Source organism: Rhincodon typus, chromosome 31 (assembly GCF_021869965.1).
Source record: "Rhincodon typus isolate 14 chromosome 31, sRhiTyp1.1, whole genome shotgun sequence".
NCBI lineage: Eukaryota > Metazoa > Chordata > Chondrichthyes > Orectolobiformes > Rhincodontidae > Rhincodon > Rhincodon typus.
Window position 1 is genome coordinate 32,440,305 of NC_063362.1, and position 17,048 is coordinate 32,457,352.

Consider the following 17,048-nt stretch of genomic DNA (forward strand, 5'->3'; position numbering starts at 1 on the left):
ACATCTTTAACACAAGATTGTACATTCAAAGTCAAAAAGCACAATATAGAGATTTAAATAGAACAGATTTGTTTTGTTTTTTCAGAGATCATAAGGACAGTGAAGAACAGTGAGAATGAATTAGTCGCAAAGACCCTGTATCATTAAGACCACATCTTAATAAAAAACATAACTGGAACAAGTTTGTACTTATTTTGTATTCAATATTTGTATTCTATTTAGGAACCATACATAATACCAATGTGCAGAACATAAACAAATTCTTTAGTATCGCTGTTTCTTGACCTTATTTTAGCATCATAGCTTTATTAAAAGAAAGGCAAACTTGCTAAGATTATCTAACGACTTAAGTCAGCTTCAAACCATTTGCGATTCTCACTGCAATACTTTATGATTTCATGATAATCTTATTAAATCAAAAAGGACACTTCTAATACAGCAATTAATTAGAATTTGTTGCACGCAGACTGAAGCAAAAGAGATCGCGGTTGGTGCCATAATCTGCATCAAGGTGCAAAACAGTATCTCTGCTTTAAAGGTAGGATCAGTACATTTTCAATTTCCACTCTTGTATATTTTCTTGAGGCTAACTCTGATACTTGGTCTAAGTGCCTATAGTTGTTAAAGCTGATCAGCTGCAATAAATTTAAAGTCTCTTTGGACTGATTGTTCAACATGTCAAGCTGACTCCTTGTTCATAGCACTACGATCATTTTACTTAAGCACAAGTAATTCTTAATACAGTGCAATATTAGAACAGTTACAGTGTACAAAAGAAAAATAAACTCCCCCAATAGTCTGTTGGGTAGATGATGAGATGTATTCCCCATATTCACTTATGTGTCTGTAACTACCTGATTTTTACCTTGGTCCTTCTGCCACGAGAATGTCTGGACCCACTAGAATGTACTCCAAAACCTAGAGAAATCTACTAATTAAAGGCACAGCATGTTGGATCTCTTTTTTTAGCCTAAGCACAGGCTTTTTTAGTACTTATTTTTTGTTTTCGTTCTTTCCAATTTCATTTAAAATTTTTATTTTTGATGACACAGTTCAGGACCTTGAGGACCAAGAATTCTAAATGTAAACAAAATCTAGTTTTTAAAATTCTAGTTTTTAAAATCTAGCTTTTCCTTAATTCCAACAGATGAAAAATAAATCCAAAGTAATAGACTTGTTTATGAGCAACCGTATTATTAAACTGCAGTCTAGCAAAGCAAGTAGTAAACAAGTATTATATTTGATTACATTTCAGCAACTTCTGAAGTTTGCACATTCTCACAGGCACAGAAAGAAATTGGATAAAGCTATGGGCAGTTCTAAGTCTCACCTCCTCTCTCCTAGTAGCATCTCACTGAAGTCAGCAAAAGTCTAAAATGTATTTTTGCAGAACAGCAGCTGAAAAGAAAAATCTAGGATCATTTAGATCTTGCAATTGATCATTCCTCAAAACATTTTCATCAGCTAATTTGCTTATAAATATCCCTTACTTGGCTTCAAGCTTTAAGTTAACCATTATTCTTGCACAGATTGGTATTACATTTTAGTACTTTGGACAATATTTCCACAGGAAGTGCTTTATTTATTTTTCATACTGTTTGTAAGAACAATGCACATTCTCATCAATTATTTAAGAGGCACTAGATCCAGATGCTAAACAGAGATTAGAAATTTGGTTGCCCATCTGGGTGAGCGAAGGATACCAAAGCCTGTGTTTGAAAGTTCTTTTACCATCAAGCTCTTCTAAACCAGGAGAAACAAGCACACAAAGATGCGCTTTTTTGAAACTGAAAAGCAATGAGGTTAAAAATATTGGAGGATAAACCCTCTTTCCTACATTAATTAAAAACACGTCACTGATGGTGAAGTGTGTTTCTATTTTGTATCTTTATGCCATAATGGGTGGTATTAATTGAACTTTTCTAACCTGATCATAACTGTCTGTGCATTTGCTATGAAGTAAAGCAATTGAATGATTTGTATCAAACTTCAACTCATTAAGTGCTAGCATGGTCTGCCACAGAAGGGACTAAAGGGACACACATGCGGTATATATAAGTATCCTGTTTGAATCACAGGACAGCGTTATTATTAAACTTCCCACATGCTATTGAGATCAATCCCCATAACAGTAAAGTCTGGGACCGCTGCAGCAGTGTCTGATGTTACTGAACATGAGACAATATCTGTGGTGGATTCAAATTTATTAGATTAAATTTTCCTCAACCACTCTGCACATCATAACAGGCAGCCAGCTTCTGGATATGACCTGCAAAAAGCAACCTTATCAGTTTTTGGAAATTCAACATCATTAATCCGAAGCAATCTGTCTGTCCTCTGGTTTGCTTTGGACTGGGTGCAAACAATAGTTTTCAGTAGAATCATGTTCTTCATAGCAGTGATTTACCCTTGAAACACTTAGGCAACAAAAGAGACCATCTTCATTTGCTGTGTAATGTTCTATCAAGGCTTTTATGCTGGGAAATGTTAGTGTGTTCAATTGCTGGAAAAGAATACATACATATTATAATATGTTATAAGCTACTATGGAAAAAAGATCATTTCATAACTTTAAAAGATTTTATAATCATACCTGCAAGTAATAGTTGCCTTCATCATTTTTACAGATAAGGTAATTTATCACGCCAAATGGGGTCCGCATTATTAGTGTCCAACACTGTAGGGGGCCAGGATTCACCCACAATAAGAAGGCTCCCATTACATCACGTTTTAGCAGTGCTGTGGCATAATCCCTTTACAAAAATAATAAGATATGTGAAAAACAAACTCATTTTTGAAGTTTTCCAGAAAAACTCTTTTTTAATATGTAACTTCAACTAAGCACTGAAAAAGGTTTTGCTTTTCAAGCAGTCATTATTAGTTGTTCAGAAAATAGATTGGGAGAGATTGTATGGTGGGGGTAGGGGAGTGGCATTCGACACCAGGAGCACTGCCTTTATATACATCAACAACCTAAACATTGGTGTACTGGGTACAATTTTAAAATTGCAGATGACACAAAACTTGCAAGTATTATTAACTGAGGGGACAATGGTAACAGACATCAAGGCGATGTTTTGGTGCTAAATATGATACAAGCATGATGTAAAGAGTACAATTTCAAAAAGGGTGCAGAAACAGAGAACCCTGGGGATATATGTGCATACTGAATGTGGTGGGCTATGGTTGAGAAAGTAGTTAAAAAGACATCTGATTACAGGGCTTTATAAGTAGAGTGAGAACAGACAGAAGCAAGAAAATTATGATAAACCTTTTTAAAAACACAGACTTGGCCTCAACTGGAGTATTGTGACAATTCTGGGTACTACACTTTAGGAAGGATGAAATGGCTTTAGATAGGTCTCAGAAGTGATTTATGGGAATGGTTCCAGGGATAAATAATTGAAGACAAAACAAAAATCTCATAGGGTTCTGGGAAAAGGGTGAGAACTGCAACTAGCTAAATTGGTCTTACAATGAACCAGCATGAATATGACAGGCCAAGTGCATTCAATTGTGCTACAGCCTTTCTATGATTCTGCGATCTCTATCTATGTCTTGAATTGATGGTAATCATTATTCTGCCAAGTATTATTCAAAATTTCAGTTGCACAAATAGCAACCAGACTGTGCAATAGCAATACAATCAATCAGCCAATAACATTCACACGTGCAGATAAACACGGAAATCTGCAAGATGCTCTCTAATTTGCTCTATCTTCCACAAGCTTCACTCCAAGCGTATACCACCAAGGGATAGCATTGATATCCATTTAAGGGCATGAGGTCGCAGTACTTACCTGCTAGTGACTGTGACATGCTAGAAAGGTTCGTTCATATAAACAATTGAGTGACAGTTATGTTGGTTCTTCCTTTGGAACTAGGAATTATACACAAGGTAGACAAATGGTAAATCTGGATGCAACACTTTATCGACGACGCTCACAACTCTGTAAATTGTTCTAGACTGACCCAAAATCCCACCTGACCAGCTCTCTTAAAGGGACAGCAGTCCCCCCAACTACATACATAACAAAGTAGAATAGTGTAATATTACTGGACTGGTAATCCAGCAGCTTACAATAATACACTAGAGGCATGAGTTCAAATTCCATCACAACACAGGAGGAATTTAAACTCATTTAATTAATCATAATGAGAAACTGGTCCAAACATAATGATAATGAAACTCTCAAAAAATCCATCTGGTCCACAAATGTCCCACAAGGGGCATTTTCACATACCCAGTCTAGATGAAATATGGATCCAGACCCACACAAATTTGGTTGGCTCTTAACTGTCCTCTGAAATGAGCCAATAAGTCACTCAGTTATAGATGGCTTGTGAAGGCCTGCTCGAGGGCAGTTTGGGATGACAGGAAATGTTGATCTTACATGCCAAGTTCACATCCCAAGAACATCTTCCTAAAAAGAAAGTGCCATCAACCAACTTTTGGCATTGAAGATTAACTTTTATAAATGTAAAGTCTCATTCTTTCAGATTTGAATTATTGGTGGAGATATTTAGAATAGTAAAATTAAAATAAAATTTAGTAAAATTGTTCTTTGTTTCTTTTGTCTCTCTCCAAATGCCATCTTGATTTCCAGCCTTTTAAATTTTCCATACAATATTTGATTTTACATCAAGTTAAACATTCTAACTTAAACTTCCTGGTTTATACTCTGTGCAAGGTATTTACACATTGGCTAGAGAACTGGAGACAGCTCTGTATTTTTGCCTCCTGTGAGGAAGGCCTGCCAAACTGTGCCAAACAGGCACTTCCCCAAGTGTAAGGACCTTAGAGAGAGCAAAAGCCTCCCTATATGAGTTGCTGGCCTCTGCTGTTCAGTCCTAATGCAGGCAGTGGACAAGTGGCAGCTACTGGCAGAGCACCCTTGGAGAGGCCTAAGATTACTGAAGGGCCCAGAGTAAAAGCAGTAGTGGGGTCAGCATCAAGGGATGTGGGTGGCCCTTGTCAGGTCACTCGTAATGCCAGCACCCTGGAATCAACATTAGCGTTTTGGGCTTCCCAAAGTAGTGTCTGTTTTGCCTGCCACTGGCTGCATACCAGCAGTGGAAGAACAAGGCAGTAATTACCTTAAGGGCCTCAATTAGTCAGATCAGGAGGGTCATCCATGCCCCTTCGTTCCCCCAACTTAGTTAAAACGGTGATAGGAAGGTGGCGGGGTTCCTGTCTGGTATCCACCCATCACAAATTCACCTCGGGGAGGGCACTGAATTCCAATCTGTATCTCTTGGTGAGTATTCTTTGAGACAATATCGCTTGCACTATTTATGCAGATTTCTTTTTCTCTTGGAGTGCACTGGACATGACAATCAGTTGCCACTAAAAGCCCATGAAAATTCTGGATAGCTGCAGCGAATGCCATTCATGCACCTTTGACTACAAAATTGGGATCACTAATTTCACTATTTGTTTCTCATTTAATTTTAATGTATTCAGATGCTACACATTTCAGAATTTTGAAGTTTGTACTCAGTTACTTTGAGCACATTTTATTCAGTTTTATTTTTGATATATTCATCCATTTTGCTTCTGGTTAGACATATGTGTGATACATGTTTATTGCATGAATTTTTATCCTTCTCCAATTCACTGCTTCCTTTTAGTGATCAACTTCTCCCAAAGAGGACCATCCTGGCTTTTACTGAATACTCGGGTAACAGGCCTTTCTTATTTCTCAGGGGCAGGCAATGCAATGAGCTACCACCTTTACCAATTGTGTGAAATTCTTCATTGATTTGAGTACATGGAGATGCAACCTTCTGTATGCCCAAATACATTTATGTCTGGGTAGCATCAATACATTCAGTCTAACTGACAGAGGTGAAACCAGAATTCTGAATTTGGGCAAATAAGTGCTGACAATACCTGTATTGTCTGCTCTGGAAAAAATAGCATTGTGTACTCAGATGGGCCTGAAATAGAGATACTTAAAGTTAGTAAAATTACAAGTTAGTAAAGTTGTTGGAACTTTTTATATTTGAAAGTACTTTCCAGTGTTATTGGAGGTGTTTTATTCCATTTAGCAGAAGACATTTCCAAAACCTCAAGAGGGGTGGAGGATCTGGTCATCTGTCTACATAAAGGCTGCAGCATATGTAGAGAAGCATGACAATGCTGCTGGCTTTGCAGCATGACAGGGAGATGTAGCAGAATCTGCACAGAACGTGCTCTGCAGCGTCCACTTTACTAAGTTGGAGCTAGATTCCTCCCAGCTGTCTGACAGGCCATGAATGAACCCAGCGTTTTCGTATATATGTTCATTCAGCACTTTCCTGTAAGCCATTGCATCAAGCTCCTCATCAGAGTCCTCTGCAGCAATATGTGTCTGTCATCTCACCCTCTGGTAAGCTAAGAAGCAAATCATTTTTACTCCACCTTCTTTCAGCACACTCATACCCAGTGACTCACTATGTGCTGATCCAAACTGTATACAAGACTCCAATGTAAGTGCAGTGCTAGAGTCTGTGCTGGTGGCTACATTTGTCAGACAATACAATGGAGCCTCTTCATCACTGCTGCGCTGTTGTCTCTGCCTTCGTTCTTGGGCTGTTGTAGATGTGCAAGCAGTGCTGTTACGTCTAATGGAAAGGCAAAATACTCATTTGCTGGAAGCCTAAAAGTGAAAACAATAAGTGCTCAAAATATTCAACAGCGCAAGCAGTATCTGTGGAGACAGCAGAGTTAAAGTTACAGATCAATTCATTTGATTATCTGAATCAACTGACCTACTGAATATTTCCAGAAATTCCTGTTTTCATAATAGCAGTTTTCAAGTTTCTGAAAACAAGAAATCAGAAGGCCAAGGTTGTTGTGGAGAAAGGGGGTGGGATGAGAAGCAAGAGGTTCCTGGTCACACCATTAGCAGTCTGTTCATACGAGATAGCAGAAGATTTAGATTTAGATTCTTTTTTAGATTTAGATTTTTTATTGTCACGTGTACTCAAGTACAAAAGTACTGGAGTACAGTGAGAACTGTAATGTCGCCTCACAAGGTGCCATCTTAGGTACAAGTACCTAGGTACAGAATCGTAAGAACAAGGTAGAAAGAAAGAACAAAGTTAAAAGTTAAACAAAAATAAAGAAATGAAGCTAAAAGTCAAACAGTAGTCTTTTGAAAGTGCTTAGCCACACTTGGACCACACGTCTTACAGGGGCTTGATCTCCTCCTAATTTCCCCACACAGTCCATTCCAGGAGTCCCCGTGGTGGGCCTACCACGCCACCACCGAAGCAACTGTCACTTCTGTCGATCCACCATTGAATATCAATTCAGGCCTACCGCATTGCCACAGCTAACCAACGCAGACCGCAGATGCTACCTTCTCCGCTGACCACAGAAGCTGCCCTGCTATTGAAAGCTGATCCACCGCCACTGCCTCAAGTCCTGCACTAGGCCCACCAACATTGAAGGTGCCTTGCTCTGCTGCCATCACTTGCCACTGGGCCCACAATTGCTGCCGTTGTGAGCTCCCTAAAGGCTTGTTCCCTCTATGCTGGGCTCGCTCTCCCCAAGGAGCAGACTCCTGCCACCGCTGCCCCATGTACTTGGGAGGTCAGGCCTGCTCGCATCCTGTCGAGGATGCTGAAAGGCACTGTCTTCAGCTGCCACGTAAGCAGCCATGAGGAACGACCAAATCCACTCTGCTGCTGCAGCCTCCTGGAACCTCCTTCCTCACCCAAAGCCTGAATTAGGTGTTGAGCCATCGCCAGGACCGCCTCGACAGAAGCCAGCGGGAACTCGAACTCGCCTCCACCTTCGCTGCCGTGAATCTACGCTGCTACATGTCGCCGCTGATGCTGTCACTGGAATGGAGCTCTTCACCAAGAGCTAAGTAAAATAAAACAGGAAAAAAAGAATTAAGAGAGAGAGAAAAATTAAAGAAATGAAAAGAAAGCAGACAAAGTAGGTGAGCCCTGGGCTCAGAAACCCTACTCCGACGCCAGATGATGTGCAGGCAATTGAGAAGGGGAATAAGTCAGGATATACCTCGAGGTTTTCATTGATATCAATTGCTGTGATATCACAGCCATGATACAGAGAAACATTTGCTTTTTAAGGTTCAGAAGATGAAGGGGTCATTATTCCCTACTAGATGTTCTCTGCTCCCTTCTATTGTGTGCTACTTTATGTTACATGAGTGAGGGCAGAATGTCAGTGGTTATATAGCAATGTGTTTGGGTGACGCACCTGCTCTAGCTCAATACATGGAGGTATGTGGAGGCAGTGAGAGGTAGATGTGTGACTGGCAACATGTGAGGATAAGGTGTTACTTGGATGTTAGGTTTGAATCCTGAGTGCCAGGGAGTGTTGCTGAGTGACAATAGGAGTCTGGTGAATTAAGCAGCACCAGGGAATGGTGAAGCAGTGAGTAGATGTCTTGTGATGATGCAATCAATGATGTTAACCACCGGCATGAGGTCATTAGGTTTCTTGTGGTATTACTGCCAGATTCTCTGGTTCAATGCCGTTCCTGGACACTGGCTCCCACTTTCTTCTAAGAGTATTCCTTGAAGGTGTCCTAGAAGGAGTGCAATGAAGACTCACCAGACTGTTTTGGGATTGGCGGAATTGTCCTTTGAGGACAGGTAAAAGAAACCCAGCCTATGTCCTCTAGAGTTTAGAAGAATGACAGAGGATCACATTGAAGCATTCAAAATTTTTACAGGGCTTGACAGGGTAAATGCAGAAAGAATGTTTACCCTGGCTGGTGAGGTCTAGAACATGAGAATACGGTTTCAGAATAAGAGATAGGCCATTTAGAACTGAGATGAGGAGGAACTCTTCTCAGAAGATAGTGAACCATTGGGATATTTGGAATTCTCTATTCCAGAGGGCTGTGAAGGTTCAGTCATTGAATATATCCAAGACAAAGATTAATAGATTTCCAGGTATTGAAGATATCAAGGGATATGGGGTCAGTATTGGAAGATGGTGTTGAGATAGAAGTTGAAACAAGGCATAGTTGCATGCCAGAGCAGGCTTGATAGGACAAATGGCCTACTTTTGCTCCTATATACTTTGTTTCTAGACTCATATCTAAAAATCAGGGTTGACAGATTTCTCACTATAATTGAACCACCTGTTTAGAATTTTAATTCAACTTTATGGGTAAATATTTATGGGATAGGGCAAAGATGGTTTACTGCTTTCTTCAAATGATACTGGAAGGACAAAATCTTATCTTGAATCACTCCCAAGTATATTGGATTAGCATTATGTTTTAGTCCCTGACCATCCATGTAGATTTGCAGTTCTGGCATCGTGGGGTGGAATACACTGATCATGTTTTTAGAGGAGTTCAATGTGGCGCATGATGTGCTGTGCTAGTCTGCGATTTTTGTAACATCTTCATTAATGATCTGGTCTAGGATGTGGAAAGATGGAACATATGGCACAATAGATATTAACTGCACAGGATAACTCATGAGATGTGGTTGTTGGCAGATCAGTGTCATATATGTTGAACATTATTGAGAATAGCATTGATACCTGTGGTAGTCCATTAATCAGTCATATCCATGCATTTCTCACTTGTCCAAGATGGACTCTAACTCTGTTGCAGAGGGTTGTTTCAACAACTGTCCCAGGTTGGAAGTACTTTGGTAGACTTTAGGAGCAGGTAGAGTATCATATTATTAGTATCATTGGAATTTGTAAGGTCCAGTGGCACTGTGCAGGTCTTTATGTTCTTTCAGAAGCCATTCTCAATATAGGTAGTGAGTGCCAGAACTTGTGTGATATGCTGCACCCCATATGGAAACCAGTTTCATTGACCTTATTTCCAGAGATATCTGTTGCAGGATAAGACACTCAAAGATCTGAAAGCACATAGTAAGCGTCACTCTCCTAAAGGAATATGAATCAGCTGGTGACCTTGATGCAGCAGACTACTTCATTGAGTCTCTTAATGTGACATGCTGCACTTGATGAGAGGGAATTTCAGCAGAGATCAAATTCACTCATTTCAATTGGAAGCACTGGAGCCTGATTTTCCATCTTCTAGCAGCCCAAGAATCACCTGTACTAAACGGCCCACCAGTCCCTGTGAACCATGTTGCAAGTCATCTGCTGTAAGAAGCAAGAACATTGTTGGAAAAGAAAACAAGATGCAACATCTGTAATACACTGAAAAAAAAAAGCAACACCAGCAATATGTAGAACATCCTTTCAAGATTACAGAACTGGAGAAAACATGAAGGGGCTTGCAATGTGGCAAAGCAGTGGGATAATCAGAATTCCTGCAATGACTTTGCCCCTGCGCTTGTGCCTAGCTTTGTTTTAATTAATTCACAGGATGCAAGTGTCACTAGCTAGACCAGCATTTACTGTCCATACCTAACTGCCAGAGCACAGGTAAGAGTCAACCACATTGCTATGGGCCTGGAGTCACACGTAGGCCTGACCAAGTAAAGGATGGCATCTTTTTCCCTAGAGGACCTTAGTGAATTTTATTAAATTCAAATTCCACTATTTGCCATGGCAGGATTCAAACCTGGGTCCCCAGAACATTACCTGGGTCTCTGATTTCCTAGTCTAATGATAATACCACTAGGCCATCCCCTCCCAGCTGATTCACTTTGACATAAGAATCAACTTGCTGAAGCTCCCAAAACTGTGGTAAGGCTAAAATCATTGCCATTCCAAAACCTGGAAAAGATGTCGCTCTGGAGGCCAGCTATTAATCAATTAAGCTCTATGAAATGTTGCTATAAATGCCTTATGGCTAAGGTCATGACACTTACAGTGTTAATGTCTTCCTCTTTGTGAATTTATTTCACTCAAGCATGAATTTCATTTACATCCACCTTAAATCCACAATTCCTTTCACTGACAAAAGTAAACACCTGTTCAGTGTACGCATTAGATCATAATTATGAATTATAATGTTAAATTGCTTCGTTTTGTAGAATTACTTTGTGGCTAGGATAGTATACAGAGAGTTTTCTTCTGAGATGTTTGCCACAGTTGTGGTTGGAATAGGGATAATGGGCTGAACAGCCTGTTCTTGTTTCCTGCTTTATCATATTCATTTATAAGATTGAAGGTTGTCCAGAATCATCGAATAGAAATAAAATTCACCTTGGGCTTTTTTATATTTAAAATCTGAAGGATATTCATTCCATCAAATGTTCTGTATATATCTGGCTACTGCTCAAATGACAACCCAGAGTTAAGGAAAACAGCTGGATTGTATTAGTTAGAATGTTCCACCCATTCGTCCAAAGATTAAAACATTTTATTGCCAAACTGAATAATTCTCTTTTCAGTTAGAAGTATATAGATTTTACTTCCTCTCCTACTGATTCATCAGCTGAGACAGGGAGCAGGTGAGCCACTCTCAGGACTTTAACAAATCAATTATGGATCTAGAGTCTGGGAAGTTTGGGAAATCCAACCTTGGCCCTTCATCTAATTTGTTTCCACACCCAGTGGAAATGTGCCAGCACTGGTAAATCATGCAGAGAAGTAAATGGCCTGAAACTCAGTAACAGTGTTTTTTCCATACTTTGTACTGCATTCCATTATGATTCTTAGAAAACGGTCAACTTTGATGTTTTTTCCAAAAAACACAAACAGATCAGTTTACAGCTGTGATGAATCAGCCTGTCTGAACAAGTTCAGAAGTGGTAATTCTGAGACAGTAATGGCATAAAACTACTCCATAGATCCCAAATATCAAATGGATCCCGACTGACCTTGCCCCAGCCCATTTTTCAAACACAGAGAATGCCGGAGAAATACAGCAGATCTGGCAGTATCTGTACACAGAGAAACAGAATTAACATTTCAAGTCTGGTATGATTCTTTTTCAAAACTGAAAGATGTTGGAAAATGACTTTTTCAATACTTTTAACAGAGAATGAGGCCCATTGCAAAAGACAAAGGATTTTTTAATGGTGGAAGAGAAGTATGTAGAATAGTTATAAATTAAGCTGTGAAGGGAACGAATTGATCCTCTCTACTAAGTTCAAATTAAACAAGATACAAACAATACAAGACTGTAATAGAGTCATATAGCACAGAAATAGACCAACGTGGTCCAATTTGTCCACGCTGACCAGACATCCCCATTTGACCGAGTTCCATTGCCAGCATTTGGCCCATATCCCTCTAAACCCTTCTTGTTCATGTACCCATTCAGATGCCTTTTAAATGTTGTAATTGTCCCAGCCTTCACCACTTCGTCTGGCGCTCATTCCATACACACGCCACCCTCTGCGTGAAAAAGTTGCCCCTTAGGTCCCTTTTAAATCTTTCTCCTCTCACCTTAAACCTTTAGTTTTGGACTCCCCCACACTAGGAAAAAGATCTTGACTATTCACCTTATCCATGCCCCTCATGATTTTATAAACCTCTATAAGGTCACCCCTCAGCCTCCGATGCTCTTGGGAAAAAAGCCTCAGACTATTCAGCCTCTTCCTTTAACTTAAATCCTCCAATCCCAGCAACATCCCTATAAATCTTTTCTGCAGATGTACGAAAAAAATTGGACTACAGACATAAAGTGGTCAGTTTCTGAAGTAACTGAATTTAATTTGATGTTTTGAGGCTGTAAAGTGCCTTAATGGAAAATTAGTGTTTGTTCCTCAGGCTTGCATTGTGCTTCATTGGAACATTGCAACACGTCCAGGACAGAAACGTTAGCAATGAGAGCAAGACGGTTTATAGAAATGGCAAGCAACTGGAGATCATTCCTATGAACAGAGCAGGGGTGTTCACAAAATGGTCACCTAATCTGGGCTTGGCCTTGCCAAAGTAAAGGAATCTGCATTGTGAACAGCAAATGCAGTGAACTAGATTGAAAGAAGTACAAGTGAAATACTTCTTCCCTGGAAGATGTGTTTGGTGCCTTGGACAGTGAGGAGGGAGGTGGTGAGTGGGCAAATGTTACACCTTCTGCGAAAAGGTGCCATGGAGGAGTAAGGAAGCATTAGGAAAGATGGAGGCTGGACCATGGTGTCACAGAGGGAGCAGTTCTGCAAAGAGTGGAGGGGAGGGGTGGTGGCATCCTATGAATGCAAAAATTAGTGAGGTGGAAAGTAAGGACAAGGGGAACCATAGCGTTGTTCTGGGAAGGAAGGGATGGGATGAGAGCAGAACTGCAGGAGATGGATTGGACACAGTGAAAGCCCTGTCAACCACAATGTAAGAAAATCATCAGTTGAGGAAAAGGGTCATGTTAGAGACAGCCTAGCGGAAGATGGTATCATCAGAATAGATGTGACAGAGCTGGAGAAACTGGAAGAATGGAATAGAATCCTTGCAGGAAGCAAGGTGTGAGGCGGCATAGTTGAGGTAACTGTGGGAGTGTGGAAAGCCTATCCTCAGAAATGGAAGCAGCAAAGTCATAGAGTTGTAGAGCTGTACAGCACGGAAACAGTTCCAACTTGTCCATGCCGTCCAGATATCCTAAATAAATCTAGTCCCATTTGCCAGCATTTGGCCCATATCCCTCTAAACACTTCCAATTCATATACCCATCCAGATGCCTTTTAAATGTTGTAGTTGTACCAGCCTCAACCACTTTGTCTGGCAGCTCATTCCATACACGCACCACCCTCTGTGTGAAAAAGTTGCCCTTTCGGTCCCTTCTAAATCTTTCCCCTCTCACTTTAAACCTATGCCCTCTAGTTTTGGACTCCCCTACCCCGGGGACCAAAGACCTTGTCTATTTACCCTATCTATGCCCCTCATGATTTTATAAGCTTCAGTAAGGTCACCCCTCAGCCTCCGAGGTTCCAGGGAGGATAGCCCCAGCCTATTCAACCTCTCCCAATAGCTCCAAAACTCCAACCCTAGCAACATGCTTGTAAATCTTTTAGATGGACCAGGTGAAAGTGAGAGAAGAATGGAAATTGGAAGCAAAACTTCACCCTAGTTTCATTCCTTTCCACTCCTGAAAGCAGTGACCAGTATCCATTGCAATGGCACAACCTATAGAACAACAGTCTCCCCACAACTTGCCCAAGAATTAATATTTTATGTGTGGCCATAAACAGTAAATACTAGTCGGCTTTTTCACCACAAATGGCTTCACAACTGAGCACCTCCTGTCTCTTCATTCCTTATATTCCTTGTTTGTATACCAAAGCATGAACTACATTTCCACACTGAACAGTTAGACAGCTTGGACACTTTGCGTATTTCAAAATGTAGGAATGAGTTTCTATCTGTCTTTATAAAGCAAAATGTGTATGTCTATTTTTCAGCAAATTCCTCCGAGATCCTTGGACCAAGTTCAACCAGAACCTGACTGGATAATACCTTGACCAAGGGGAATGTCGCATGGAAGTTGACATCTAATCATTTCACCACTCCCACTGGTCTGGGGAGACTGGGGGAGAAAGCCTTCTCCTGGCAAGGGTCCTATGGCCCCTAAACTGTATCCCCACTAACGCAGTTTACCAATTTTAACCATACATTTCAAGAAAGAATACAAAAAATATGCATCTTAAATACTTGTCATTTTTCATATTTAATTTGTTCTTCCCACATTTTTTTGGTTTCACATAAGTCATGTTCTGATACATGAACATTACTATTTGGTAAGGTATAGCAACAGGTGACACGCAGAACCAGGAAAGATGAAAAGGCTGGAGAAAAGTGGCAAATTGTTGACAGAAAGTGACAGACAACAATTAGAAAAAGGGAAGATTAAGAGGCTAGAACAAGAAGGAAAGAGGTTGCACATATGATAAAGTATGATTGCAACTATTGAGTGGGCTACCTGACCCACTGAATGTTCTTACATGAAGAACGACAAAATCAAAAAATTTCAAAAAAAAAGCTGAGAAGGATCACTAAGAAATCTCTTCACATTGACTTAAGAGTGAAGGTGTTCTTAATGTTGTCTGTCATAAAATATTTAATGTTTCAATCAATATTGAAAATGCAGACAGTGACCCTACAAATATGAAGACTTGTGTAAAAATGCTGTATTTGATATGGATGATGAAATATTCAGAGTATTAAAAATGTTGAGGAAATAGATGCAGATGTAGATTTTGATCCTTGGGATTTTCAGCGTGGCATTGAAAATGTACAGAATGATTAGTAGAAATCATATGGTAAAAATTGTAAATTTAATTAAACTACAGTCAATTCAAATAAAATGAGAGTAAATTCATTATGAAAATAAATTTTTTTTGTCCAATAATGTTTTGAGTACAAAATTTTTATGTACATTTAGTTATTTGAATGACACGGGATTAAAATTGTGAAATAATTGTGTGAAAGAAGATAATTAAATGATTTGTTGAATGAAATCTGTTAGTGTAAGAAATGTTTCAAATAAATTGCTTCACAAAGGCATTTTCAGTTTTAGTACCTATCTCATTTATCCTAAATGCCCATAGATGAATATCTCAGTTTATTAATTCAGAATAGCATTTTATCTTATCTTTAGAATCTTATTTTTAACTTTTATCCCTTTCTCTCCTGGCTTGTGTGTATATATGTATACACGTATATAATTTCAACTGGAAAATCACATGTATATACAAAGTCACATCTATATACTAAATATACTTTTGCTACTTAAATCTTGAGGGTGGGTGAACAGCTAGGAAAAATAATCTGATTTCTCATGATAAAGTACTAAAATTATACAATAGCTGGATTTTACTGTTAAATATGATTTCCTGTTCCTCCATAGAGTCATCATGGATAGAATTCACTTGAATCTGTATTAATTTCACTTTTATGATTTAGTCTTACTACAAAAGCCCTCAATCATTATGTATTATTGAATGAAGTGGATAAGAGGGGTAATTTTCTGGGCCCTCCTGGGACTTTTAAAAGGGCAGGCAGAGGAAGTTAATTGGTCAAGAGTCAAAAAAATCAATTTCCTGACAGCGGGTTTAAGTTTTCCTGTTAACATTTCAGAACTTTTCAGGCAGGTCAGGTTTCCTGACCTTCATAGTTGGGAACCTATTTTGCCTTCACTAGGCTTGCATACTTATTAATATTCCAGTCTACTGGAATTATGTTCATGGAAGCAATTTCACTATCCATAAATGTGAAGCGATTCTGTTTACAAATTTGTAGATACGAGGCATGGACATGGCAGGATAGATTTCTTACTCCATGCTGAAGTGAGTGCAAATTTCTTCAGTTATTTGGCTTCTTCACAACCATGCAATATAAATGGGTAGTGCTCAGAGTGAAGCCAGACTGAACCAACAACTACACCTACCCAAGGGAGGCAGCCACACTGACTGAGGCAGCCAGTTTGGTCAGGGATATGATCGCCTACGTGCAGGACAGGGGGGTGGATGCGTGGCTCATCAGCCTGGACCAGGAGAAGGCCTTCGACAGGATATCGCACACGTACATGAGAGATGTCTCCAAATTAGGCTTTCAGGGGGAAATCTGAATTTGGATCTGACTGCTCTACACCAACATTGTTAACACAGTCTCAATCAATGGGTGAGAATCACAAAGCTTCCCAATAAGATCTGGAAGTCAGGCAGGGCTGCCCACTCTCGCCTGCCTTGTTTGTATGCTGCATAGAGGCCTTTGCCGAGTCCATCAGGAAGGATGCGAGCCTGAGGGGGGGGTGAATATTTCAGGCAGCAGAGGCCTGCAGGTCAAAGTCTCCCTGTACATGGATGACATTGCTGTTTTCTGCTCGGATCCACAGTCAGTGAGCAGACTCTTGAGCATTTGTGACCAGTTTGAACTGGCCTCCGGTGCCAAGGTCAACAGGGGCAAGAGCGAGGCCATGTTCTTTGGGAACTGAGCTGACCGATCTTTCATTCCCTTTGCCGTTAGACAGACTACCTGAAGGTGCTGGGTATTTGTTCAGAGGGGCTGGGGTGTGCACCAAAATTTGGGAGGAGCGTGTCACCAAAGTAAGGCAGAAACTAGGCAGATGGGAACACTGGCCCCTCACCACTGCAGGAAAAAACCTGGTCATCGAGTGTGAGGTACTCTCAGTGTTGTTGTACGTGGCACAAAAACAAAGTTGCTGCAAAAGCTCAGCAGGTCTGGCAGCATCTGTGAAGGAAAAAACAGAGTT

General features: G+C 40.1%; 1 protein-coding gene across 4 annotated transcripts in view; it reads right to left on the reverse strand.

Moving 5' to 3' along the window:
* The window catches only part of sh2d5 (SH2 domain containing 5), a 104,767-nt gene continuing 87,719 nt past the window's right edge, over nt 1-17,048 (reverse strand). For all 4 annotated transcript variants that reach the window (XM_048615309.1, XM_048615307.1, XM_020523361.2 and 1 more), the window contains 2 exons: nt 2,594-2,753; nt 1-2,503 (listed from right to left, as the gene is read on the reverse strand). In XM_048615309.1, the coding sequence (XP_048471266.1) occupies nt 2,312-2,503; nt 2,594-2,753 (352 nt within the window). In that variant the 3' untranslated portion in view covers nt 1-2,311. The remainder of the gene's footprint in view (nt 2,504-2,593; nt 2,754-17,048) is intronic.